This window comes from Hippopotamus amphibius, chromosome 14, assembly GCF_030028045.1.
Source record: "Hippopotamus amphibius kiboko isolate mHipAmp2 chromosome 14, mHipAmp2.hap2, whole genome shotgun sequence".
In the NCBI taxonomy this organism is placed as follows: domain Eukaryota; kingdom Metazoa; phylum Chordata; class Mammalia; order Artiodactyla; family Hippopotamidae; genus Hippopotamus; species Hippopotamus amphibius.
In genome coordinates this window covers 77,763,317-77,791,261 of record NC_080199.1, presented here as the reverse complement: position 1 = coordinate 77,791,261, position 27,945 = coordinate 77,763,317, and the positions used below count along the sequence as shown (strand labels likewise).

Here is a 27,945-nt window from a genome sequence, read left to right as displayed (position 1 = left end):
ATAAAAGACTCAACCTTCTACCAAGTTCCTTTCAAAAAATACTTTCTTTTTCCAGAGAAATAACTCTGCTGTTACATGTTTACATTAATTTCAGACAACAACTGATTTTTAGAGAAAAGTGTTTCTTTTATAGCATCCTAAAGCAGAAGCAGCGATGTGGATTTTCTGTCAAGCAGAGCTACACTCCATCAGGGCAGAGCTACCTGAGGTGAAACCGCTGCTAACTCAGGACCAAAGCCGGGAGACGAGGGACGCGGCCCCTCCCCAGCCAGGGGCTCACCAGCTTCCGCACGTCTTCACACCACACCTCTCCCCTCGCAGGCTGCTCCACGTACAGCGAGACCCCCAGCAGCCGGCTAAACAGGAGGTTCAGGCCTTCCATGCACGCGCCCAGGGAGAAGAACGGGCAGTACAGACTGGGCTCGATGTTGTACCTGCAGAGGGAAAGAAGCGCACGCACCTCGTCTGCTTCAATTTCTTAAACTCAGTTAACTTTTCGTTTACAACATACGAGCCAAAAAAAGGATTGAAAACATAAGGTAGGTTTCTATCTTTTGAGGGATTTCCAGTCTCAGTTTTCTTCAGAACGGCAGCCTAATTACTACTGTAGTAAAAGTAATACCAGTTGGAACCACAGAGCTAAAACTCACTCTATGAAATGTTATATTCTTAAAAATATGACATATCACATTCAGTAGAGTGTTGATGGAAAAAGCTCTGTAATATCAACAATCAGATCTTAATTTATCTTTTTGTAGTTATAGATCTTAAATGAAGGACAATATTCTGGTAATATTAATTATTCTTCACCCTAAAACTTTTTTATGTTTTTTATCCCAACATAAACCAAAGTACATACACCCAGAATGCATGACATGAAGGTTCGTTTCTGAGTCATTACATCAGGTGGAACCTTACAACCACAGCCAGGAAGAAGAGCTCCAGGACAGTAGGTACTGAGCAGTCTCTACTTCCTGGGGTTAACAAAATAGATACAAACTATGCTTCTTACTACCTGGGGGGCCAGATTTAATGAGTTGAGTACAAACTGCACAAGTGAGATTTCCCTACAGAATCCACAAATCTGCAACCTAATTTCTGATCACTTTCTTTTTTTAATTAATTAATTTATTTTTTTGGGGGGGTACACTTTTCATAAGAACAGACTCAGGGAGTAAGAGGCATGTGTGGTCCAGCACCCTCGCTCGCTGATCAGTTCACTCACGCGGCCGCCACGTGGACTGAGCCGCTGGACGCGGGGCGGAGGGGCCAGAGGCGAAGGAGAGCGTGCAGCACCTGCAGCGAGGGCCGTGGGGGCGGGGGAGGGGTCCAGGAGAGGCCGGGGCGCCGCGCCCCTGCAGCGACAAGGGTGGGAGGAGAGCTGGGGGCGCAGGGGGCCCAGAGCCTGGCCGGGAGCCCCAGGAGGCACGGGCCTCCCACATTCTGATCATGCACCTGTCGATACAGTAACTTGAGGAGTCACCCTTAACACGGGGACATTTATACGTCACAGGCATGTGCTACCGATCTATTGTATCTCAGAATCAAAAAAGCACACGTTTATAAGCTGGAATTAAGAAAAATAAATCTAAAGAGAATTTCTACCACTTTACAGGGTTGCTTGCAGGCTGGGACACACGGGACTTCAGTCCTGCAGGCAGCAGAGGCGCCACCAGGCGCCTGAACGTGGGGGCTGGGGGAAGAGAGCGGACGCGGGACAGGGCGGCGGTCACCCAGCCCACAGCGGGACAGCACGCAGTCCCGGACCAGGAGGCCCCCACACCAGGAGGCAGACCCAAGTTTCTTCTTCTTTCCGCTGAAAAAGTTTCAGGGCCATGGATGACTGGACGTGGAGGCTGAGGGAGAAAGAACCACCTAGACTAACACGCAGGTCTTGGGCTTGAGCAGCCACGCGGGTGGGAGCCATTTACTCAGAGCAATGAACACACGCACGGACGCGCGCGCACGCACGCGCACACACACACACACAAACTTAAGAGGGGAGGGGGGTGTGTTTGTGGGAGAAGAAACGTATTCAGTTTTGAAGACACTGACTCTGAGGTCCCGGGAGAGGTAAGCACCAGGCTGTCAGGCCCGAGGAGAGTGTGGGCTGGGGAGGGAGGGGTCGCTGGGGAACGGGGGGGTCACTGGGGGGGGTGAGAGGAGGGTCAAGGGCAGGTCCCTGGTCTCCCAGGCAAAGGGGTGGAAAGGAGGACAGAGCAGCAGAGCTAGAGATGACAGAACGGAAAGAAAGGGATGTCACAGAAATGGGGGTGGTGGGTGGGGCGGGACGTGTTGTAAAACAGGAAACAATCGCGGCTTCTGGTCTCCAGCCCCACGTGTGTAAGGACCCGGATGGCACGGCTCGGTCGCAACAAGTAAAACGCTGAACAAACCGAAACCAACAACCCTTCTTAGACCCAGCAGAGGGTCTAAGAGAAGTGAGGTCACAGAGCAAATCGCTGTTCCCAAAACTGGAGAGGCCTGCAGGCAGACCCAGAGAACCCCAATTCACAGGAGGCCCAGGGGAGACCAGCACCACGGCAGGAAAACAAACGACAGCTGACAAACGGCCTCAGAGTTACAGCCTCCAGGGAGGCCCAGGTTAAGGGGGATCCTCAGTCGTTCAGAGGTTTTACCTCCAGGAGCTCCAGCGGGTTCCAGCGAAAATGAACGACACCCCCCCCACCCCATCTTGCAGCAGAGGAGCCACTGTGAACTACGCCGGCGCGTTCTGTGCTTCTTCACAAGGCCTGCCCTCCAGAGACTCGCACCAGAGCCTAAGCTACTGGGGGAGGGGACTACCCACCTCGAGCCCCCCTTCCCGGCTCAGCAAAGCATACGAGGGTGGGAAGCACCGGTGGAAGTGGCCGCTGAGAGGCAGGCCCCTAACACAGGCCTGAAGCACACTGCCCCTCCGCCCCCGCACCCGCACGGCACCAGCGGAGCCCCCGTGAGATGACGGGGACCACAAGCAGGGCCTGCGGGCCCCAGACCCGAGCTGAGCACACGTCTCCAGAGAGACCCAGACAAACGGCAGACAAGGAGAGCGCATCAGAGGAGCGTTCGCCTCCGGCACCCGAGTCACTGAAGAAAGCAAGCAGAGCCCGGCTCCTGGCCAGACAGACACCTAACCCCATCCCAAAGCCCTGATTATCTCCGTTCCTTTCACCCAGTATACCGCGTCCAACCTTCAACAAAAATTTTCAAGTTATGCTAAAAGACAAAAAGCATAGTTTGAAGAGAAAGAACAAGCATCAGAGCCAGCTTCAGGTACGTCAGAGACGCAGAATTTTCAGACTGAGAATTTACAACTGTGACTAGTATCCCAAGCGCTCAGGAGAAACGAGTAGAAGACACGCAAGAACGTGGGCAAGGTGAGCAGGGAGGTGGAAACTCTAAAAGCGAGTCAAAGGAAATGCTAGAAATAAAAACACGGCCAAAGAAGTGAGGAACGCCTCTGTTCCGTCGTCAGCAGACTGGACACAGCCGAGGAAAGAATCGGTGAGCTTGAAGAAATGTCAACAGAAACTTCAAAACTGAAATGCAAAGATGAAAAACAACAACAGAGACAGAAGAGAATACCCAAGAACCACAAGACAAGTACAAAAGGTGCAACGCACACGTGGTGAGAAAACCAGGAGGAGAAGAGAGAAAAGAATGAAGGAATATTGGAAGTAATGATGGCTGAGAACCTTCCACACTGAAAACAAACAGCAAACCACAGATCCGGGAGGGTCAGAGAGCACCAAGCAGGAAAAAAACAAAACCTAACACTTAAGCAGGTCATATGGAAGCTGCAAAAAGTCAAAAACAAAGAGAAAATGTTCAAAGAAGCCAGAGGGGAAAAAGTCACCATACCTAAAGAGCAAGGATAAGGATACGTCAGACTTCTTGCCAGAAGCCACACAAGAGGAGTATGGAGTGAAATGCTTCAAGTTCTGAAATAAATACCCACAAACCTCAAATTCTGTGCCCAACAAAATTATCCTTCAAAAGCGGAGAAATAAAGCCTTTCTTGGACAAATACCGAGGGAATTTCTCACTAGTAGACCAGACGTATAAGAAATGTTAAAAGAAGTTCTTCAGGAAGAAGAAAAATGATGTAAGTCAGAAACCTGGATCCACGTAAATAAGAGAGGGTTAAAAGAAATAAATGAAGACATTAAACAACTTCTATCTCTTCTGTTCAAATGAACTAGCAGATAAAAGTCAGTTCAAAATCGCCACAGCCATGATGTACTGGGGGTTGTGGCTGTGGCTACGTGACACATGACAGCAGGGTTGGGAGGGGCTGCAGAAGAGACCGGGCGCCTGCAGCAGGCAGACAGCAGCGGGGACGGCTGGGAAGGAGGCGCCGACTGCCCGTAAGTGGACGCCGTGCACGTCAGGGCAACCACTCCACACGCTGAGGAAGGAGGAAGGCTGCAATCATACAACACACTCAGTTAAAACCGTAAAAGGAAGAAAGAGAGCAGAGGACAGAAAAAGAAAGAAAAAAAGAAAATAAGGGCAATGAGTAGAAAATAGTAACAAACATGGTAGATTTTAACCCAATTATATCACTAATCACGTTAAACATCAACGGTCTAATTACAACAAGTAAAATGCAGAGAATGTGGGAACAAATGGAAAAAACAAGACCCACGCTATGCTGGCTGTAAGAAACTCACTTTATAGGAAAGAAACAGTAAAGCTACAACCACACAGCCTATTCCTGACCTAAGACACCTACCGATCTAGCGAATGCCCACGACGCCTACGTGTGGTAACCAGGCAAAGTGCAAGGACACAGTTCAGCTTAGAGAAAACATGTAAGTATCGAATATAAGCTTATCTAATACTCCACATACAACTTCAACTCTGTGTACACTAAATGAAACTGTTACGAATGCTGAAAAGCAGACGGTGTTAATCTGAAATGACTGAGAACAAATGCATTAAAAAGTAATATAAACTCCCTGTTCTAAAAAAAACTCTCAGATACCATCCGCTGGCTCACTACTCCCACCACCCAGAGGTGACTGTTTCTTGTGTAGTCATCCTGTGTGTGTAAGAAGGCTTACGTGTGCGTGTATACACATCAAGATATATACAGAAATACACAGAGAGAGAGATACATGGACACATATAGAATCCTACTATTCCTATCCTACAATTTCCTTTTAACATATTTTTAACAAAAATATGTTTTCCCATATTTTTAACAAAAACATAATTTTAAATACTGTCTCCGGGGCACACAAAGCTCTGGTCCACAAGCACCTGCCACGACCTCCCCTCGTGTGTGGCCAGCGAGAGCCTGCACCTCGTGAGGGCGCGCCCCGCCCCGGCGTGGTCTGGGACAGGCCACGCGTGGTGACCATAAGAGGAGCCGGACCTCTGATGCTGTCTGTGTCGGTTTTAGCTTCTCTACAGAAGACGCACCAGAGCTGTGCCGTCAGCCGCTGCAGACCTCCCTGCGGGACCCAGGCACAACTGACAGTGTTGCAAAGGGGACGAGGGTCTACCTTCTTAAACAGGTGTTGCCAAGTCATCCCGCCCCCTCCCCCCCCCCCCCCCGCGATAATGGGCACCCCTGCCCTCCCAGCAGGACGGCGTGGGCCCTCGCTCTCCAGCGCTGCCTTTCCTCTCTTCCTTTGGCTCTGTGGGCTGCATCTTCTTTCTCTCTCTGGTAACCTGGGGTGTTTCTAATCTGTTTTTGCTCCTGTGATGATCACCTCTACCACTTTTAAAATACTTAAAACACGTCTTTACTGGGGTATTGACTTTGATAATGTCTACTGATTCCCGCTACAACATAGCCCCATGTCCTACCTCACCCTCCTGGACTCCTCTGTTACACAGAGGAGGAGACACACCTGTACTGATGCTCTTGCTGGTTTACTAGGTGTCAGGAGGAGAGCAGAGCTAAAGGCCTCTGCTTTGCCCGCTTCTCCTGGGTGTCCCCAAGAGCGCACGCAGGCGGGAGCAGCCACTGTCGGTAACCGGGAGGAGAGGAGCTCAGAAATGCTGACGCCGGGCCTGGCGTGGCACACGCACACAGACTAGGAGGCGAAGGTTCACGGCTGTGGCCAGAGAAGCCTCCTTATCGCACACACGTCCACGTTCCCTACATTTAATCTACAAAACGACAGCCCGGACCCCGTGACAGTGGTGACGAGGACACTCACTCACCAGGACCCGGGCTCGGCCCTTCACACGCACCCCACGCCACAGCAGAAGCAACCCTACGCGTCACGCTGCTACCCCCACGTTACCGGCAAGGAAACAGGCTTACGTGAAGACAAGTCACCTCCCCGGGGTCACGACAGGCGTGAGCGGGAGGTGCTGAGGCTTCTTCTCAACTGGACGACAGTGCAGAGGAGAGAGCTGCGGGCCCGCCTTGTCGGGGCGGAGGCACCGAGGTTGCTCCCACGTGTGCCAGCTGGACGCCCGTCCTGCTCCCAGGTCCCCGCGGCCGGGCGGCAGAGCCCCGAGGCCCCTGCTAAAGCTGCACCCCGCGAACGAAAACCTGAGTGCCGCCAACGTGAAGAACCCAGAAGGAACACGGGGAGCCGCGGGCTGGGAGCCCGCACTGAAGAAGGAACGTCAGGGAGCAGGAAATGAGCGCCGGCGGGAGCTGCGGAGGTCGGGGTGTTGAGGCCTAGAGCGCGTGACCCAAGCAGACACCTGGCAGGTGGCTGGTAGCCTGGAGAGACCATGTGACCAGCTGTCCGGGCCACGCGTCAGAGAGAGGAGGTGTCCAGCCCAGACTGCCGGGGAGGTTTGGCAGGAAAAACAAGGACACTCACGTCTGCAGGGGTGGGGGGCGGGGAGGTGTGGGGGCCGACGGTCTGTGTTTCGTGATGGGGGGGGTCTCAGCACCTCTGCAGGCAACGGGGAGAAGTTAATCAAAAGGAAGGGCCTGGTGACACGGAACACACCTAGAACACCCGCCGAAGCAGCCCCTCCAGTGGCGGAGAGCTCATCATCCTGTTTGCACAGTGCTTCCCCACTTGCCAAGCACGTTCACACAGGAAGGAGCCTCCCATGTTCCGTACACAACCCTGTGTGACAGGTGCGGCCAGAACCATCACTCTGTTTCACCGGAGGAACCTGAGACTCAGAGACGCTTGGGACAGCCCGCGGCAGTCTCGGAGGAAAAGCCTTGGGCTGGGCTGGAAGTTAAAACCTTGGCTCTTTCTGTGCTTTGAGAGCAAGGGTTTTTGTTTTGTTTTTGGCTTTTGGAGGCCTCAACTTCCTCACCAGGAAAATGAGCAAACTACACTATGTCCCAGGCTCCACGGATGATCAGAAACACACGCGAGGAAGCAGGCACTCTGCGCATCACAGCGACGCCGTGTCAGGACGCGGGCGTTCACGCTGCGAACGCACCTGAATTAACCACCTGCTATGCGCCTGAGGACACCCAGGGTGGAGAGCGAGGCCCCGAAACCATAAAGGGCATCTAACGCAAGCGACAAGGGACGTGAGCGCAGCGGGGACGACACCGAGGCTGTGGCCAGTGCGGGGGGATGTGAGGCGGCCGTGCAGGGGAGCTGGGTGCAGGGCAGGGCGCCCCAGGAGGAGAGCGCGCAGCCGCGCAGGGCGCACACAGGCGCCACCAGAGACCGCCTGCCTCACTCAGCCGCCTCGAGCACCGAGGAGGAGACCCCACTCCCCCGCGCCCCGCCAGGCCTGTCACCTCCTCCCTCCTGAGGAGCAGACAGCCCGGGAGACACCCAGAGGGACTGCGAGAGACTCGGGAAGCGCCAGGGTACCTCCGGCAGCTGCGCCGCGGCCAGAGGCACCCTGGGGACCAGGCTCCGGGCGCTGCCCCTGTGCGCCCAGCCTACCTGCAGCACGGGGGGTATGCAACCGTACTCGCAGGACGCGTCCGCGTCACAGGTCCCTGGGCCCCTGCAGGACGCCAGGCTCCAGAGGCAGCCCCCACCCCGACGGAGCTGAGGGGCAGGACACGCTCCCGCCTGTGCCCCTGCAGCCGCCATGCCCATCACCCCCGCTGACCGTGCCCCCTGCTGGCAGCACCATCCCCACAACTGTCTTATCCACAGAGAAGCTGCAGAGTAAAAAATTTCCTCCATCATCTAGAGACCCCACCCCAACAAGAGAAAAGGACAACAGGTGACACGTAAAATCTTACAGCACACCAGAGCCACGGCCCAACCTAAGCACAGTAAAACGAAAGTGTCTTCTGAGGATTTGGTATCATCACCTCAAACTCTCCCCTAGTTCTGCAAGAGATTTACTACTATTTGTTGTAAAGCTGTTCCCGATTTGAATGCGGAAATACGAGATCTCTAGAATCCTCTGACTCTTTTTCCTCAGAAAAAAATAGAAAGAAAATTACTTTTCATGCACCATGGAAGAAAAGTGAAGCTCAGTAAATGCTCTGCTATTTCTTCTGGTTAAAAGAAGAAACGTCAGTGTACGAATTTTCAGTTTTCTCTTTTTTTCCTTATTTAAAAAACAGCTTTATTGAGATACAACCTGCATATGACACAATCTGTCCTTTTCTTTACTGACTACCCCTATTTCTCCTTCATGTCCTTTGCCTAATTTTTATTAGATTATCTCAAGGATTTACATTCACCTTTTTTTTTTTTCAAATGTTTTTGGAATGTCTCTATTCTCGAGCTCTCTGTGGACTGACCTCTCACAGGTCAACTGCTTCACGCTTCAGGCTATGATTAGTTACCTCTGGTCCTGTTTCCAGCCCTTAGAAACTTACAGGTATCTCTTATCTGCCTAAGGCCCCCCTCTTATTATTGTCTTTGTTGATTTATACTGTCTTGTTTCAGTCATTTGGCTCTGTTTTCAAAGAACATATTATAAACAACATGGTAAACGGTATAAATTAGGCTTCTTATTAACAATAGAATTTAGCAATATCTCAAAGTCCTCATCGGGAACACTGCCATTAAATTAAGTACAGAAATACTAGCCAATACGAGACTTTCCACGGAAGAGTTCATCTGTTGTAATTTAAGTTTTTTTTTAAAAAAATCAATGTATCAGTGTCTTTATGAAGCACACTCTGTAAGTCACTTATATTTCAACTTCTGATGCACCTGAGATTAAGGTAAGGAAAGAACTTGGACTGTACTTCCAAAAACCTTGGCACTGAACTTAGTGAAAATACAAAACATAGTTCAGTACCATCAGTGAACCCAGGCTGAAACTGCAGGCACCACAGGCTTCGGTCTCACCCTACTCTATTCAATACACTAAGGCAAGTGTGTGAACCCGCGCCAGGGGGCACATGCTCACAGAGGGTCCCTGTCGGACAAACACGACGACTGCCAGGGTACACGTGTGGGCTGCGGCAGACAGACACTTGAGAGGTGCGGACAGACACGAGACACCGTCGTCAGAGGAGCTATTTTTAACTTCACCAAAAGAAAATGAAACAAGGGACTTCCCTGGTGGCGCAGTGGTTAAGAACCCGCCTGCCAATGCTGGGGACACGGGCTCCATCCCTGGTCCAGGAAGATCCCACGTGCTACAGAGCAGCTAAACCCGGGCACCACAACTAATGAAGCCCACGCGCCTAGAGCCCATGCTTCGCAACAAGAGAAGCCACCGCAGTGAGGAGTCCACACATCACACGAAGAGGAGCCCCCGCCTGCTACAACTAAAGACCCAACACAGCCAATAAATAAATAAATAAATAATAAAATTTTAAAAAAGAAAAGAAAGAAAATGAAATAAGTAGAATGTTTCCGGCATCAGGAATGATGGTCTCGGCAGGAGGACAACGTGACAGCTGGGTGACACCACGAAACGTGTAGTCTTGAAGCCACGGGGAGAACAACCGATTTCTCCAGCTACATAAAGGTAAGGCAGCAATGAGAGAACCGGAAGGTGGTAGGAACCCGTTTCCCTTTCAGGTAACACACACTGAAAATCAAGGAGATCTTTTTCCTCTGTTTCATAAAGAACTGGCCATCACCCGCTTGGTCCTATCTTGACCTCTGACTCCAGAGGCAAGAAAACAGCTCCAGCCACACTGCCAAGTAAGGAGGGGGCTCTCTGTCTTTAATGGTGGAGCTCAGGTACACGGTGCACTGGAAACGTCACTTCGCACAGATCACAGTATCATTTCATCGTCACCCTAGAGAGGCAGGACAAGGTGCTGTAGGGGCAAGGACGCCCACAGTCACGCTGACGTGGCACCAGGGGCCAGGACCCCGTACCAGAGGCTGCCGCCAAATCCCAGGAGAGCAGGGAGCCTCTACTGAGCTCTACGGAGAGAGCCTCTCACGCCACTTCTGCAGTCCATCCATACGGAGAGTGAAATAGCCACACCCGAAACAAGAGTAAGACGGTGGGACCGACACAGTGGGGGGGGGGGGGGGGGGCACGAGGCCCAGACGACAGGAAGACAGGAGGCAGAGACACGGCCCCACGCGGAAGCAACCCGCGCAGCCCACGCGCCTGCACACCCAGCGGGCCCAACGGCCTGGTCTCTTCGGCAGCGGGCGACGGGGGCAGGTGGGGCGGGCACGAGGCGCGGGGACGGCTCGGGCGCAGGGGACGCGGGACAGAAGCCCAGCACGCCCACGGGGACACACAGACCGGAGACCACCGGGGAGACAGCGACCTGGACGGCCGCCAGAGGACGCCCACGCACCGCCGTGGCCTTTACCGGGCGGTCCTTTACCTTTACAGCGGCCCTGGAGTCACGTTAGGAAAGAGCCACGTGCTGGGAGGCGTAAAGAATCCGCAACAGCGACGCGACCGAGGTCCAGGACTTAGTTTAAAATACGTTAGTGACAAGAAGGAAGGAGAAATAAGAGACAAGTGAAGCAAATACGGCAAAATTACTGAATCTGAGAAAGGCGTATGGGGGTTACTTATGTTATTCCCCCGATGCTGTTTATTTTGAAAGTTTTCATTATAAAGGTTCATTTTCTTAAAAACTGAAAACAAGCTCACTACACATATAGTAACAAATAAACTGCACGATCTCACACGTCAAGTAGTAGTATTACCTTGAAATATGCCACCACCCCTCTGTGAAACTCCACTGTTCTACGAATAGCTGAAAACACCAAGCACTCCTATTTCATCACGCGCACGCTCCTGCCATTTGAGATATACCCTAGCAAGGAACAGACAACACAGGGTCCCACATTCCGATGACACCGTTCTATAAAACAGCACCAAGACAAATCTGATGCAATGAAACTCATTCTCAGCAGAAAAGAAATAAAGTCCTTGAGCATTAAAAACAAAAATCACACACTGGAAGGACGCATTCGACGACTTCATGATTGTTCTGGGGGCAGGGGCGAGCGGAGGGCTGGGCGCGGCATTCGAAACACTGTGATGAATACTGTTTAACGTTGTTTTGATTTTTCTCCCAACCATGTGAATGTACTGTCTGCAAAAAATAAAAATTAATTTCAAATAAAATAATTGCACATATACGTTTCATAATTTAAGGAATTACTTTCACGCTTCAATGAAGAATTTAAAACTTGAAAAAGAAAAAAAATTAAGATATTTTTGCTTTTTAAGATTCCCCACCAGCTGCTTCCGCCACGGTGTTCCAGGACCGACCTCTCACAGTCCTAAAACACGACCTCGCATCCTACCTCCAGCAGGGTCTTTCTTTTCTTACGTGAACATTAAGAAACGTGAAGTAAATCTTAAGTATTTAACATGAAAGCCAAAAAAGTCCCTGGGTAACTTGAAAAAAGCTCACATCAAGGAAAGCCCCTTCTGCTTTTCATTCCATGTCAAACCACACATTTTAGTCTTTACTTGCAAGTAGAGGAATTTAACGAGGATTTAGACATCTTCACTTTGTTCAACTCTTCTAACCTCAAACCCAAACTTTTACTTTTTCTCTTTTCTCTTCCATTACCTGCCCCTCTCAGCCTACTCCTCTCAGTCAAGATGACTGACACCTCAAGCCAGAACGCCACCCTTTGCCTTCTGAGCTACTCAAAATAGCTGTTTTGAACCCCCAATTCTTACAGTCCCATCTAAAGCATTTCTGCATCCCTTTTCCTGCTCCTTTTCCTGAGTTAACGCCAAGTAAATGAACTGAACCCCGCTGTGGCTGTCAGGTGGGGTACACGGTATTCCCTTCCCGGAAGAGTGGTGGTTTCTACTCCAAGAACCAGCCAGCCTGGGGGACCGCTCAACAAAGGGGCACCAGGAAGATCTCCAGAGGTCACGCTGCTTGGCACCAGGAAGACCTCCAGAGGTCACGCCGCTTTCAACAAACCTGACAGATGAAAACGGTCATTCACAAAAATATATTTACCAAAATAATGGTCACTGGGCTGCTTTTAATATGGATCTCCATCACGGGTGCAGACATGGGCTCCCACAATGGCTGTCAACCAGCACGCGTGTCCCGGGCCCAGAGCATGTTCCCCACTGAACTGCCAACAGATGACACAAGACAAACTCTGTTCTGAGCTTGAAGGTGTGGCCGACAGGGAGGCCCAGAGGCCACGGCGTGAGTGGCCCAGCCACGCGGCACGTGGGCTGCAAGCACAGGCCGGGGCAGGCCTGGGGGCTCTGGGGACTCCGGACACAATGTCACAGGCCGGGCCCCTGAGACAGACAGGGACTTGGCAGGGCACAGGGTTCGGTCTGGCAGAGGTAGCCTGTGGAGGACGAGGGCAGCAGGGAAGAACCAGAGGGTGTGTAACCTCATCAGAGCCAAGTGGGCCTTGAGCTATGCGCCAACGTCACTTTGAAGGCGGCAGCGAGCCTGCCCTGGACACGGCCACCAGGACGCACAGGCAAGGTGGACCCCCGTACGGCGCTGTCTCTCTCGTCAAAAGCTCTCCCATGAGCCTTTTGCTACTAATTTAATACAGTCATTACATTTTAGATGAGTGTTTTCTCAGAGAAACTTTAAGGCAGAACTGAACCTCCTTCAAAAGATCTGAGAAGACACTTATGAAGGCCTACAGATGGCCGATTCCAAATAATAATGTTATTTTACTGCTAAAAACACAAACATGAGCTCCCTTAATCCTGACCTACGAAGTGGGGACGATCGGAACCCGTCTTACAGACGAGCTGGCTGAGGGGAAGTCACTTTCCCAGCCCGGGGACAGCACGCGCCCCGCTTGGGGCGGGGGGGGGGGGGGGGGGGCGGCAGGCCTGCCCGGGGCCTCAGCCCTCGGGGGCTTCCGGCTGCACGGCCACGCTGTCCCCGCTGCTCGCGTCTGGGCACGAAGACCCCCGCTCCTGTGGCGGGTGCAGAGGGGTCAGAACGCCCGAGCTCGGGGGCTCGGGATCTCTCAGTACTGAGTCCGGAGTCAGGCAGCAGCCTAGAGATTTCCAGTGGCGCCTGTTTGGTAGAAATGGAGTCACTCCCCTTTACTCAACAGCTTCTGTTTAAGGTCACTGTCACACTTCTCAAGGCTCTCACACCCTAATGAGTGCGTTCACAGACTCAGTGATGGATCCTGTCTTTCCAAATATGCAAATGTCCATGTGTCATTCCCACAGAACCGCCACGGGGGCACACTCTACTTACAGAGTACAGTTAAGTGACAAAAACAGCACTGAAATTTAAGGCTCAGTCATCAATTACGTAACAAGAGGTGGGCGGGACTTCCCTGGCGGTCCAGTGGTTAGGACTCGGCATTTACACTGCAGGGGGGTGCAGGTTCGATCCCTGGTCGGGGAACTAAGATCCCACATGCCTCTTGGCTCGGCTAATAATAAAAATAATAATAACGGGTGGGGGACATGATGCAGAATACCACGTAAAAATCACAGTGGCGAAAACCAGAAAGAAACAAGGACATCTAATTCACATTACTTTCCAATGTCAAAAATCCAATTAAAAACTTTACGTAAATATGGAACATGCTAATAAAAAATGTAATATCCCTGTATACTATACCTTTGAAAGAATTTTAAGAGAGAAATTCTGTTTTTGTCATGCACCTGTAGGGAGCAGGATCTGACGTCCTGCAGCCATAAACACTCTGTGAAGTGACCTCTCACGTGACGCTAAAACACTTTCTAGGCACTTGCTATTTCTCGGCATCAAATTATTACAGATGCTGAACAACAGGTGACGTGCCTTCACAGAGAAGGCGACAGATGCTGAACGGGGGACAGATGTGTAAGAATACCCGCTGACAAAGCATGTCCACCTACAGGTCAGGAGACCCTCACGCTCTGTAAGTGAGACTGGTTCAGGGGACAGACGCGTAAGGAGAGGCCGCGGGGGGGAACGGAGGGAACTCGGTGGGTCCGTGGGGCAGCTCTTGGACACACTGCCCCATCTCAGGGCACCTCCTGTTGCGGGGGCAGAGAAGGACATGAAAAACTGCTGTTTTCTGCTTCTATGACAAATGCCAAGAGAAACCATAAGAATAAGTGAACTCTAATTTTAGTGAGGTGCTTACTAACCTTTACTCAATGCTTGAATACGGTGCATCGTAACCTAAAGACTTCACAGTTTAGTATCAGCCAAGTAAATATACCACTGTGACACATGCCAGCATATATCAGCTTCAGCAGAAGAAAGCAGCACGAAGCTTTTATTCCCTTCCAGGACCTAAGTCAATCTTAACTGCACACCTAAAAAATGAACCATAAGAGAAAAACGCTACTGATTTGTTAAAGGCTAAGATTCTGAGATTCTTAAAAAAAAGTATTCCTGTTGCAGACAGAAAGTTGCTTGCGACATGAACATCTTTGTGTTGACTCCAAACAGGCTTCCATATTTTGTGGGTTTACATGCAAGTACAAAAATGACAGAAATAGGGTATATTGAGGAAAATAAGCATAGCTCCTAGTTCGCCACAGTTTAAGGAGCACAGAGGAATGCAGAAGCAAGGAGTCCCTTAATCGACATACGCTTCCCAAATCCCCCCAGACGTGCGCGTAACGTGCTGACATGTTCCAAAAGACATGAGAAAACATACGAAAACCTCCTCATGCCACACCAAGTACTCCTGCACTCCTCCACTGGTTCAACAAATATCTGCCAGGCACCCACCTTGGGCCCGAAAAGGGACACGACAAGCGTTCTAGCAAAGTCCCAGCCCCTCCGGCGCAGAATCTAGAAAGAGCCTGGACAGCACCACAGGAAGAGGCAGAGGGCACGGACTCCGGCCACGGGGGAGACACTCCAGGTCTACAGGGGGAGCGACAGAGGCTGAGAGCCCGGGGGAGCGACCCGTGCACAGGTGCCGGCCACGCCGGCACAGGGCCTGAGCCGGAGGCGACACAGGTTTGCAACGCGGGGCACCGAGTGAGGGGACCCTTGTCGAGGTAGCGGGGAACACGCTCAACACGTGTTTGTTCCTCTCCTCCTTCTCACAGAGGAGTGCTCTGCTCCTCGACACACGTACCTCTCTGCACGAATCACACCACTGTAGTAGGGGGGGTCCCAAGGCATTACGTCCTACAACGGAAAAAGGCGCCGTTAGCAAAGCCGTTGACTGTTCCACAATTTTATCAATAATTTAGCCAGCTTATAAAAGGTAAACCAGTTATGGTATCAGAAAAAGTTTTACAAAATCCCTAAAAATTCACGACTGGGCAGGAAACATGTGCCTTTTTTATTTTGACTTCCCTGTAACCAATGAGTCAAGAGGCATAAATAAGACATGATCGCAGGATTGGGGGAAAAAGGTAAACAAATGTCATTCTAAAATGTAAACGAATAAAAGTCACCATTAATAGATGAAATCAGCCACGCTGAAATTTTCCCCAAAATGTAACCCATGTATTAATCCATAAGACACTTGCAGGTAAGATTAGGGTTCTTTCTAAATCTTAGTGAGACGCTTAGGGTGGATCCCAGAAGTGAAAGAAACAATTTAAAACCAAACTAAGACAGAATTAACTCTAATCTTGGCAAAGAAAATACGTCAGAAGCAGCATTGGGACGATCATCTCTGACACCTGGTGCGGAGCAGCGACAGAGACCTGGGACACCTGCGCGGAGCACGTCCCCCCGGGCTGTCAGGTGGCAGGGCGCGGGCCGAGGCCGGGCTGGGAAGCAGAGCGCCGGGGTCCAGGCTCCCAGCGCCTCCCCACGCCCCCCCGCCGCTCCCCGAGCCCACCTCCTGCGGCCCTGCCCTGCTGGTTTCCGGCGGCTCCCCCATCCACCGCCGGCCCCCCCCAGAGCACAGGCGCCGCTGCACGAGCACGTTTTAACACACGCTGTGTGGACACACACGTGGGGGAATGTGTGCGTGTGTGTGATGTCGACTAACCGACAAAAATACTGGGTTTCCTGGAATGTCCGACTCAGACGTGGATCAAATACTTCAGTGCTTCATTCCCCAAATCCAAGGATCAGAAACAAGACTCTACACACCTTCAACAAGTCACAACAAAGTTCTAGAGTCAAAAGATAAAGACCCCAGCTGGCAGACTGTTTATACTATAGTAAAAACATCCCAACATGGTCACTTACAGAATTTTGAGGATTTAGTTTCATTTTCATCCCTCGTATCATCTCGAAATCTTTCATAGTTCTGAAAAACAGGTGTATTATTCATTGTTAGGACAAAATTTTCATAATTACACTGTAAAAGAACTAGTTTGCTTATGTTACTTTCCAATACTCATGATAAAATTAGAATCTGCAATGCAAATGTAAACCAGAATTAAACCCAATTATATATGTGTTAGAAGAGACAGTGATATACACATCAGTAAACTGCTGCAATTTCTACCTTAAAAAGCATCTTGGCAGTTATGTTTTGAAAGCACTAAAGCTTGGAAAAATTAGCAGTGTTACAGAAACATGTGAAGTATTAATCAATAAATTTTAAATCACCACTTTTTGCTATACCTTAAAAAAGAGGTCAAGTTACTTTCTATAAAAGAATATTAACATAGATGATGTTTAAGATTGCTAGTCATAATTATTCCCCTACCAAAATGTTCCAGCCTGGCAATAACCAAATACGCACTTACTATTTGCAGAATATGAAGTGTCTGGAATTAACGCCTATCCACCCCTATAAAGATCTGAAGACACGTTTGCTCAAAGCCTAGCCCTTAGCTGCACACAAGTGAGAACAGTGGCGACGCTTTACCAGCAAAGCAAAGTGGACGAAGTTCTCAGGTGACTGCACAACAGCACTACTTCATGACATCAAAGCACAACAGTTCACTGCACTAAAATATAATTTCAGAATTTACAGATATAATCCAAATTAGAGAGCACTGGGTTCTGAGGCATAAGTTTATAATAGGAAATGGAAATTGGAGCTAAAATTTAACATGCAGGTGCAGTCAGTCAGCAAACGAGGTTTTAGGCAGCGCCGCAGGAAACAGAGAAGATCTCGGTCTTTCACAAACGTGCCGAGTCCTGGAGTCCTGGGGGGCTGACGGCTCCTGGCCCCCAGAAAAGCACTACCAGAGTGGCAGCCAGGATGAGGCCAGGCCGGGGGGCTGGGCAGGGAGAAGGCCAGCAGCTGTGACTGAGGGACCCCTGAGAGCAGAGAGCACTCGGGTTACAAACACTGGGCTCTTCAAACACACAACGTGGCAAACACAGGTTCCCCTACCACACCGCCGGCCGCCCACACTCAGGCCAGAAGAAGGGAAATACTACTGCACGAACTGACTATAAAAGTGATGGTGCAACCTAAAATAAACAGTTTCAAAAAGGTTTGGGAAATCTTAAAAATCACTTACCAACGATGAGTTGCTAGTGGCCCCTGACCGGTCCATCAGAGAGGACGGCCCGTGTTTGAGACTGTCCCCTTAGGAGGACGGCTCTGCACTTTCCAAGTACAGCTCACTGTTACTTTAATCTCCTGCTGAATTCCAACACTTACATTCTTAGCAGGTCACTTCCTAATTTTTTTTAATAAATCAAGTTTAAAAAAAAAACTAAGTAACGTGTACTCCGAAGAGCAGAATAAAAAAACTAACCTTTCAGAGAGTTTGTCAGATAGCTTCTCGAGGAACTGCATGACAGTCTCTGAAATGGAAATCCAGAAGAAAATACTCTTAGCTACACAAAATGCAATGAACATGCCTGTTACAATTATAACGTGGTGACCATAAATCCACACACTACAGCGCCTTTCAAGTGATGGTTCTCGAAGGGAAGCAGGGTTGCTAGGCAACACTAGGCATTTCTAGATGACGATGCTCTTTGTTACATAAACAAATTAAACCGACACAGTAATAACCCAGAGCCTTAGATGATACCCAAAAATAAAAAGAGTTAATGGGAAGCAAAAGAATCCAAAACTTCAATCTACTTCCAGCTGTTCACGTGTATAAGGGAAAAACATTTCTCAGACATGTCTAATTTTTTCTGAGTTTCCAAGACGTAGCTACACTCTGATTTGTTCATAAAAATCAGATTTTAAAATGAATGTTTTTCTGGGTAAGTAGTTTTATTTTTATATACACAGCAGAATAATCTATCAGGATAAATATTCAAAGAAAATATAGCAAAATTAGAACATTAAAACTTTAGGCTCTGTTAGAATTTTTTTTAACTACTTAAAATACTTCAGCCTTAAGTCATTATATTGTAGAAACCCATAAAGGCGACGTAGTGGATTTACCATTATTCCCCAGGATAGGAAACTTTTTCATGTGAATTTTTGAATTTAGCACACTTTTTGCCACTGATTTATATGTATAGAGCTTTTCACATGTATTTTAGGGTGAGCTACAAACACTGCTTTTGTATTTCCCAGACGATCTTTCACATGGTTTTCAGTTTCTCGCCCTCTTCAGTTATGGCCTCTCTGAGCAACATAAGCGGCTGGGGAGAGGATGGACCTGCACCCGAAGCCGGGGTGTCTTGCCGTCAATACTGAGCCAGCCCAGAAAATGCTGCCTCCTGTATCGTGTTAGATGGTGCTAGGAATTCTAGAAAAAAAACTGTTATTTAGTTTAAAATAAAACCTTATTTCAGGATATCAAACCAGCGTGCATACAGAACTGTTTTCAAACATATTTCTGTGTGCTTTTTATTTCAAAATAACCATTTTTTACTAACTTTCACTCATTTCATCTTCCTAGCTCTCACATATGAAACACCTACCTCAGTTAATCTACCCAGAATATTGTCATATTAGAAAGAATGAGTTTGGACTTCTCTGGTGGAGCAGGGGTTAGGAATTCGCCTGCCAATGCAGGGGACACAGGTTCGAGCTCTGGTCCGGGAAGATCCCACATGCCGAGGAGCACCTAAGCCCGTGCGCCACAGCTACTGAGCCTGCACTCTAGAGCCCTCGAGCCACAACTATTGAGCCCATGTGCCACAACTACTGAGCCCATGTGCCACAACTACTGAAGCCCATGTGCCTACAGCCCGTGCTCCGCAACAAGAGAAGCCACGGCACTGAGAAGCCTGCTCACCACAATGAAGAGTAGCCCCCGCTCGTCGCAACTAGAGAAAGCCTGCGCGAAGCAACAAAGACGCAATGCAGCCATAAATAAATAAATTAAAAATACACAAATTTAAAAAAAGAATGAGTTTGAAACCGCCTGAGGGCAAATGCACGGCTCCCTGGAGGAGGCACCTGCCACGAGGGGTCCCCTCTCCCAGTTCCCTGCCCCTCTGCCGACAGCTCGCCCCTCACTGTCCACCTCCAGCCTCGCGTCCCCCGTGAAACCTGCAACAGCACCTGCGAGCTGCCCGAGCTCCTGAAGCCCGAGGGCACTGCTCAGCCTACTCCACGCACCTGGCACGGAAGACACCGACCTGCGCTAGGATTTACCTTTACACGTATCTGTCTGGGTGTCCCAACTAAACGTTAACTCCCTGGAGGACACAGGTCCCAGTCTACGTGACTGTGTGCACAGAGCCCAGCGCTGAGACATCTCCCCTCTAACCACCTTGTGAGCCGTGGCTGTGCTGGTCATGACTCAGCCGCGTACTATGCGGGCCCAGCGACCTCCAGGGCACGTCACTCTGGCCGGGGCTCAGTTCCCACCTTCCCCAGGCCCGGCCTGCCACCAGCGTCCGAGCCAGCCAACCACTCTCGGCCCTGAGTGTGACTCACTGCCCAGCAGCGTCGCCACCTGCACACCCACTGGCAGCTCACACCTGACGCAGGCCCACCGCGCCCTGGCACCTGCACTCAGTCAGCGGAGCTCTGTCTTCCCGGCTGCTCAGGTCTAAGGCCTGGCTCTCCCTGCAGGGGCCCCGCATGTGACATCGCACCACCTGCCCGGCCGCCGCCAGCCTGGAGAGCTGCACCCTCCTCGCCGGGGTGACGGCAGAGCGGCCTCCGGACGCGCCCCCGCCCCTGCCTCCCTGCAGCTGCTCTCAGCTACTCGGCGGGGCCGTGACCACCGACGTCCCGAGGACGAGCCTCCTTCCCCTCTGCCCAGCCATCCTCGCCTCCCACTCCAGGCCCGGCTCCCCCTCCCGCTCAGGCGCCTCGTCTGGACCCTCTGCTCACAGCCTCATGCCCGAGCCTTCGTGCCCACGTGAGGCCACACACCTCCTGGCACGCACAGCCCCTCCCGCCCCGTCCCACTCTCTCCACAGCCTGCAGGAACCAGGAACAGACCGGACTCTTCACCTGCTTTTTGATCTTCTCCGTCTCCCTTACAAGAGTACCACCTGCACTTGAGCAGGGATTCCCACCTAGTTCACACGGACTTATTTCCAGCGCCGAGAGCAACACCTGGCACACGGTGGGCACCCAGTGCGTATCTGTCAAGTGGATGAACGGAAATAGAGGATGCAGGTGACACACAAGAAGGCGCGTGTGGTCCCAGGTGGCCAGTGGAAGAGCATGATCGAGAGCCCGGGTGTGGGCCTGAGCTCTGCCACTTCTAAGCAATCAGCCTGACCTTGAGGTCCTTATCTGTGAAGTGGATACAATGGTCTACCTCGCACGGCTGCAGAGAAATTAAACGAAATAACGGCCCAGAGAAGGCATTGTATTATTACCACACATCACAGGAAATACACACACAAATGTAACACCCGCTTGGGGGCTACAGGATGTAACACAAATTAAAAGCGTCCCAAGGGTTCAGGGACGATGGAGTCCAAGGGACGTGGAAACGTTTAACAGGCTCCGTGGGAGCCGGGCGCTGACGCCCTGGACAGGATTTCAACAGACAGACCCGCAGGCAGCAAGCGGCCCGGAGTGAGGGTGACGTGCCCGCGGCTGCCCAGAGGGAGTAAGGCCAGGCCGAGGGGACGGCCGTGCACGAGAGAGAGAGAAACACGGTGGGGGGATTCAGGAAAACCTCAGAGACGCTGCGGACCCCGCAGAGAACACGGGAGGGACAGAGACAGCAGGGAGCCCAGGGGGACCCTGCTCCTGCCACGGGGCCCACTCCCAGCGTCCCCACCCCGAGATGGGCACGTCTACCCCCACGCGCGGCGGGAAGCCCAGTGCCCACCCTCGTCTGCTGCCCCCGCGCAGCCTACCACCGCGTCGTGTAACGCTAACCCCTGAAATACACCTGAGTCTGAACACACCCCCACCGCCACCACGGTTCCCCGCCTCAGTGTCCAAACTGTACCTGTGATTTAACAGATGCCTTTGAGAAAACACACTATATACATTTACTTCATTCTCATTGTAAAACATTTTCTCTTACAGGTTATAAATCACAGAGAACTCAACAGAGCACAAGGCATGTTTGTCACGAGCCCCGGGAGGGATGCTCTCCGCCCGTGCTCTGCACCAACGTCGCCAAGCAGCGGTCTCCTCGCTGAAGGAGGGGGTTTACGTCACCCGGCCTACATCTAACCTTGACGGCAGCAGAAACACTCATCCTTCATCCTCCCCACACTAACTCTAACCAGTTTGGTTAGGCTGAGCACAGAAACCAGCCGCGTTAAAACGAAAGGCATTCAGAGCGTCATCAATGAAATTTTAGATAGATTTACTCCCAACGTGCACGCGAAGTACATCGGTCGGGCAGAATACACTCCAAATTATGAGCGCTACGTAAAAACCATTCCCAATAAAGGAGCAGAAAATCTCAATGCTGGTCTCTGAGTGTATTAGAAACAGAACAGTAACATATAGCTATCTAGAATCAGAAGTTCAGCTTCATAAAAACCTTACTTTGTCCTTAAGAGCAGGATAAACAGGCTTACCTGGAGTTTTAGCTATTGTCCCTTGGAGCGCTCTGTGGGAATACGTAGAATACCCCACTAACTTTGCCAGAAGGTCTCTGTTGCTGAGCAATTCTTCTAAACATTTCAATTGACCAGCATTGGGATAAAGAAAAATTTTATAAGCGGCTTCTCGCACCTATGTTTAGAAAGTGAATGGTAAAAGACATCCGCACCACGACACAGAGTCCTATACGATAATAATACAGGCCGCCTCCCACCACGTTCTCTGCAGGTGAGCGATGCTTAAAAATGACAGTTTCCACAGAGTGCACAAAGCACCTGGACGCATCACCAGCACGGGGACACACGTACGTGCCCGGGTTCTCCGCTACGGGGCAGGGTAGCACAGATTCTGCCCGACGGTGTGGCGTGAAGCACCTTTAACCGGGGCACTGAAGGCTACGGGCGGTAGAGCCTGAGCCCCCAGAATGGCCATCGCTGCTGCCACGCATCACACTTGAGAGTGAGGAGCCCTTTGTAACAGGCGCAACCAGACCACCTTCCTCACTCAAAGCACTCACGGAATCAGCAAGCCCCAGCTCAACTCCAAGTGCTCAGTAACACTGACGGAGTTTTAAAGGTGTGACTACGTCATCCCTGAACACGGGGGTCGTGGACCGCCGGGGCCCGCGCTCACGCACCAGGTCGTCGGGTGCTTCCGCGCGCAGACCGTCCACCACCACGTGCTCCCCGGCCGGCTCGAAGTGGTGCCAGATGTGCGCCGGCAGGAGCCGCTTCTCAACCTTGTTGGCGAAGTGGGTCCCCACGAGGAACGCGCTGCTCAGATCCAGGATTTTAACGTTCAGGTCCACCGCTCTCCTACGCTGTGTGTGACGGCAGTGAAAGTTATTCAAAGTGATACTTCACAACAGATTTAATGGGTAATCTATAAAGACGGCAAATCAACATACACAGCTGAATTATAATTTTAAAAAGATATTAAATATATTAAGTGATAAAATGAATGCTGAATAGAATTTGTATCATAAATGTTTAACACACAATAACATACCACAGATGTTTACTCTACTTTTGATGGATTTTTAACATCCTGACCAAAAAGTTATCCTATGGTTTTACAGCGCTTCTACGCTTTAAGACGTACACAACTTCTGAAGTTCTGGTTTATGGCTGGGTCATGATGTCCCGCGTCTGTGAAATTCACATCACTGGCAAGCACAGGTCCTCGCCGGCCCCGAAAACCTCTTAGCTAAGTGAGCCAGGTAGTAGCTGAAACTATTTCCTGTGACACTGAAGAGCATTCTGAGAGTATAAACGTGAAGCCTTCGAAGGGCGGGCGCAGCCTTACAGGGTGAGACGCGAGGGCGGGCAGGAAGGCGTGATGAAAGCCGCGCCTCGCTGGAGTGCGGCGACGGGCGCTGTCCCAGCTCCGCTGGGCGCACGCTGGTGGGCTGCACGAGGGCAGCAGGGGGGCGGGGAGGGCGGGGCGGGGCCCACCAGGGCGGGACCGCGCCCCCCGGCCCCCGGCTGGCCCCCCGGCCCCCGGCTGGCACCCTCGGGCGGTCGAGGCCATGACAGGACGGGGTGGATCCTCCCCAGTCACAGCCCCAGGACACCATCTCCTGAGAAGACCTGTGCCTTGAAAAGGGGCAGCACAACGTCTGGGATGAAACTAGACACTGTGGTCCCAGAGCTGGCCGGGTCCACCGGGGACAGGGGAGAATTCTCAGTCACTCGCTACAGGAAAACCAGACAGGCATCCGGAACCGGGCTCACGACGGGCTTCAGGTGGAATCACAGGCAAACCTTCCTGGGAAAGGCGTCGACCGCCATTAACAGGCTCTAAACTATGCGATGACCCTAAAACACGATTAGACAGCACTAACATTTTTAAAAGCTAAATATGTACAATGCAGATGTACCCGTGATTAAGATGCTGGGAAAAATTAAGTGTGGCTTAATAACAAAAAATTTCAATGTGGAGAATTCCAACTCCACGAGGAAAATAAGTTTTCAGCTCCTCCTACATCTTTATCATCCAGACGTCTCTCTGCCTGTTTTGTCTGAGATGTGGCCATTTGTCACCACCTACTGGTGACTCGTGGAATAACAAAAAAAAATAAAAGACATCTGGAAATTATCCGAGTTCCAAAAACTTTCCTCAAAGCCTTTATTATTTAAACAACAACAAAAGTGATAAAATCAGTTATTTCCAAGAATGTATCACCTGTTACAATCCCTGGAAAAATAAAAACTGTGTTTCCTGACCTAAGCAGCCGCCTGTTGAGCACACCACTCCATCACTCAGATCATCAGACACGCGGCCCTCGGAGCCTGAGGATGCCGTGAAACTGCTGCAACCATTAAGTGACTGCTAAAGAGCACACTTCCTTTAAACTTTTTAATTATGAGACCCTAAAATTTAAGAAAGAAATAACCTGGAAAGAGTATAGAAAGAACGTAGGCTTTAATGACCTGTAGGTTATGCGGGCGGCTTCACGTCACGCTCTTTTAAAAAGTGCGCCCTGTGCCCTCACACCCTGTGCTAGTGGAGCGCCTCTGACAGCAGGCATGGGAGAGCCAGGACAGCGCTCAGCAGGCACTTCACTGGCGGCTGCTGCGGGTGGGGTTACCTGCTAGGAGGGGCAGCTATCCCATTAAGAACACGCATTAGATAAAAGCAGCAAAGTCAGTGCTGGTGAGGCCGACCTTGCTCTGACGTTACTTTTTTTTTTTTTTTGACATGTTACTTTTAATAAAGTTTCAAAAACATTTTCCATGAAGATTATACAAAATAATAAAACTATTCCCCGAGATTCCTGAAGAGCACGCTTCCTCCTAAAGGCATCGGATTTGATGACTGTCAGTGCGTGTGACTAGGGTTCTCACACATCTGTAATTTTACCGCATCTAAAGCTCCTGTGCACGAAGGAAAAGAACCCACACTCCCTGTCCTCGGCAGGCCTGTGATCTAGATAAGCAACGCCCTAATAACCTAAGGATAAACACCGTATGCGTGAAGTAAGTAAATGTGAGCTCAGACGAATACAGAATTCCACCTGAGGGGTTCAGGGAAACTTTGCACACGCCATGGCCTGAAGATGAAGCCTTACTGGGGATTCCAGACGGGCAAACCTGGAGGGGACACAGGGCCACAGCAGGGAGGGCAGCGCCATGAGTCACACGGGGGCAGGGAGAGCTGGGAACTCACGTAGTGACTGCCATTTCAACAGGCACTGGGAAGTCACTGGAAGGCTCTAGGTGGGAGAGTAACAACGGAACCAACACTGGAAGGAAGCTACTCCAGTGGTCACAGACACGTGCGACTGCCCGTCAGAAGGCCCGCAGGCAGGGCAGCTGGGCCGGCCCTGGAGTCGGCCTGGCTTACGACGGTACTTCTTGTACTTCCGCTTCCAGACCCTGATCTTCCATGGCCTCAGCGTTCCCACCCACTCGCCATCCTTCCTGATACAGCCCATCTCATCCCACTTTCACGACACCTAAAATGCCCCAATTGCCTCATGTCATGTCTTCATTCTGAATTATCTTGGGTAACAGGCCAACCTCCAGAGAGCACTACACTCACATACAACCTACAGAAGAATTTCATAACACAAACGACCTCAGTGTCTTTTTAATACGGAAATTCAAGCAACATACAAGAGCTGTAGCAACAAAATACCAAGTACATATCAGTAAAACAAGAGAAGCCAAAGAACAGACGTTACCTTTTCTCTGTCTAGATGGATTCCACTGATTTCAAAATCAAACATAAACAGTTCAGCCACTCGCCTATAAAAAAAAAAGCACCAGATTAGAACATGTAATAATTATTAACAAAATCAGTTTTTTTGCAAAGTAAGTGCATCTTTTTCAACCTTACTGCCAAAAAGCCAGATGTGTCAACACACACACACACAATTTGTTTGTTTGAAACCAGGAGCTTACCATCTTAGAAGTCTGGCAAAACAGCTGGCTAGCTGACTGGGTTTTAAGCTCCCCTGAGGATGGTTTGGTAACACATACACTGTGCTAACTGTACAATTAGCCTTAAACTGAACCAAACGAACGACAATTACTCCAATAAGGCCAACATTTCTGCTGCTTTCCTCTAGAGGAAATGGACATCTTTCCAACTATCTGTTTCCGTCAAGAATGTCTGCCAGCAACTATACGCCACGCACCACGTTGGTACTTGTGGGACACACGCCTGCTGCCTGGCCTCCGCAGGAAGGTGGGCACCTGTGATGCATCTGCTACTCAGCATGCGTACTGCTGCCCGTGGGGGGACCTGCACGCACCTCCTTACAGCATGGCCCAGGCGCGGATGAGTGCCTTTCGAATGAATGAGCACAAAGTAAAAGAAACAAGTTGCACAACAGGTACAGATAAAGTGCTCAGGGAGCGCCCCCAGCAGGTCAGCGGCACCTGGAGCATCCTCGCACTCCTGCAGCTCTATCAAGAGGCAGGCTCTTTCCAGCTCCCCCCTCCCCCCCAGCCTCTTCCCCTTGGGCTAAATTTGCTTAAGACTTGTGAGGGAAGAGTCCCCACTATTTCAAGAATTAGTACTTGGCCTTCCTAGGTGGCGCAGTGGTTAAGAATCCACCTGCCAATGCAGGGGACACGGGTTCCATCCCTGCTCCAGGAAGATCCCACATGCCGCGGAGCAGCGAAGCCCGTGCGCCACAACTATTGAGCCTGCGCTCTAGAACCCATGAGCCACAACTGTTGAGCCCATGTGCTGCAACTACTGAAGCCCACGGCGCCTAGAGCCCGTGCTCCACAACAAGAGAAGCCACGGCAATGAGGAGCCCACGCACCACAACGAAGAGTAGCCCCCACTCAACGCAACTAAAAAAAAAAAGCCTGCGCACAGCAAAAAAGACCCAACACAGCCAATAAAATAAATAAATAAAATAAAAAAGAATTAGTACCAGTATGCTTTGTAGAAATCCAGTTTTCAATGACCAGAAAATGCATCTGCACACTCCACAACAGATCCTAATTTTCCTAAGCTTTCCTTAATGTAACAATTTCATCCTAAGGCAAGCATTAGCAACAATAAACAAACAGCAGCAGAACAAAAAGTACCCTGGATAACATGTAAAGCAAGGGGCAACTTTTCAATAATTTTCTCCTGGAATATTTTATACTTAGAGGTTCATCTTTCCATTTTTAGTCATAAGCTAATTTAAGGTCATTTACTTTCCCATCAGGGACCAGGGGAATCAAAATTCTTAACTGATAACATACTCAATGAAGGAAAAACGTGTGCGCCCTGGAAAGAAGACATGGCCCTGTGGGGCCACAAAGGCAAGGGCTGTTAGGGTGGAAACACGGTCCCTGACGTCCAGGAGACGGCAATCTAACACCACGCACAAGCAGATGTGACTGAGAAACGTCGGGGGACCAGGAAGCAGGAGCATGTCTCACAGCACTTAGGTGGCTATCACTAAAACCTAAGTCATGTACAACTGCTTAGCACTGATTTACCACCACAGGAAAACAGCTCAGCACGTGGGAGCTATTTACCCGGGGTGGGGGTGGGGACGGGGGTGGCGTCTGCAGCTGAAGGAACCCCTCCAGACTTCTGCACCACCAGCACCCTAGCCCAGGCCGCACAGCCCTGCCAGGACACGCCGCCCCCCGTCCGCCACCCTGCAGGACAACCCTCCTCCAGTCAGAAGTCCGCACCTCGAGAAACGCCCTATCGGCCGCGGTGAGGCCTCTAAACACTGTCCCCCACCTCCGACCAAATCCGGGCCTCTGCTACGGGCTCCAATAGCATTCGTGATGTCCACTCCACGAGTTTATTTTTGAAAATATATTTCTGGGTGAACACAGAACTTTCTAAAGGTTGTGTCGAGGCCATATGATGCCAAGTCCCGTGCCAGGAGACCCCACTGCGG

The 27,945-nt window shown here is 50.7% G+C and overlaps 1 protein-coding gene across 2 annotated transcripts in view; it reads right to left on the bottom strand.

Annotated features, from left to right (window-relative positions):
• The window catches only part of MIPEP (mitochondrial intermediate peptidase), a 152,740-nt gene that overhangs the window by 111,166 nt on the left and 13,629 nt on the right, over nucleotides 1–27,945 (bottom strand). For both annotated transcript variants that reach the window (XM_057707017.1, XM_057707018.1), the window contains 7 exons: nucleotides 25,765–25,828; nucleotides 22,717–22,899; nucleotides 22,055–22,211; nucleotides 17,893–17,941; nucleotides 16,421–16,481; nucleotides 15,348–15,400; nucleotides 281–434 (listed from right to left, as the gene is read on the bottom strand). In XM_057707017.1, the coding sequence (XP_057563000.1) occupies nucleotides 281–434; nucleotides 15,348–15,400; nucleotides 16,421–16,481; nucleotides 17,893–17,941; nucleotides 22,055–22,211; nucleotides 22,717–22,899; nucleotides 25,765–25,828 (721 nt within the window). The remainder of the gene's footprint in view (nucleotides 1–280; nucleotides 435–15,347; nucleotides 15,401–16,420; nucleotides 16,482–17,892; nucleotides 17,942–22,054; nucleotides 22,212–22,716; nucleotides 22,900–25,764; nucleotides 25,829–27,945) is intronic.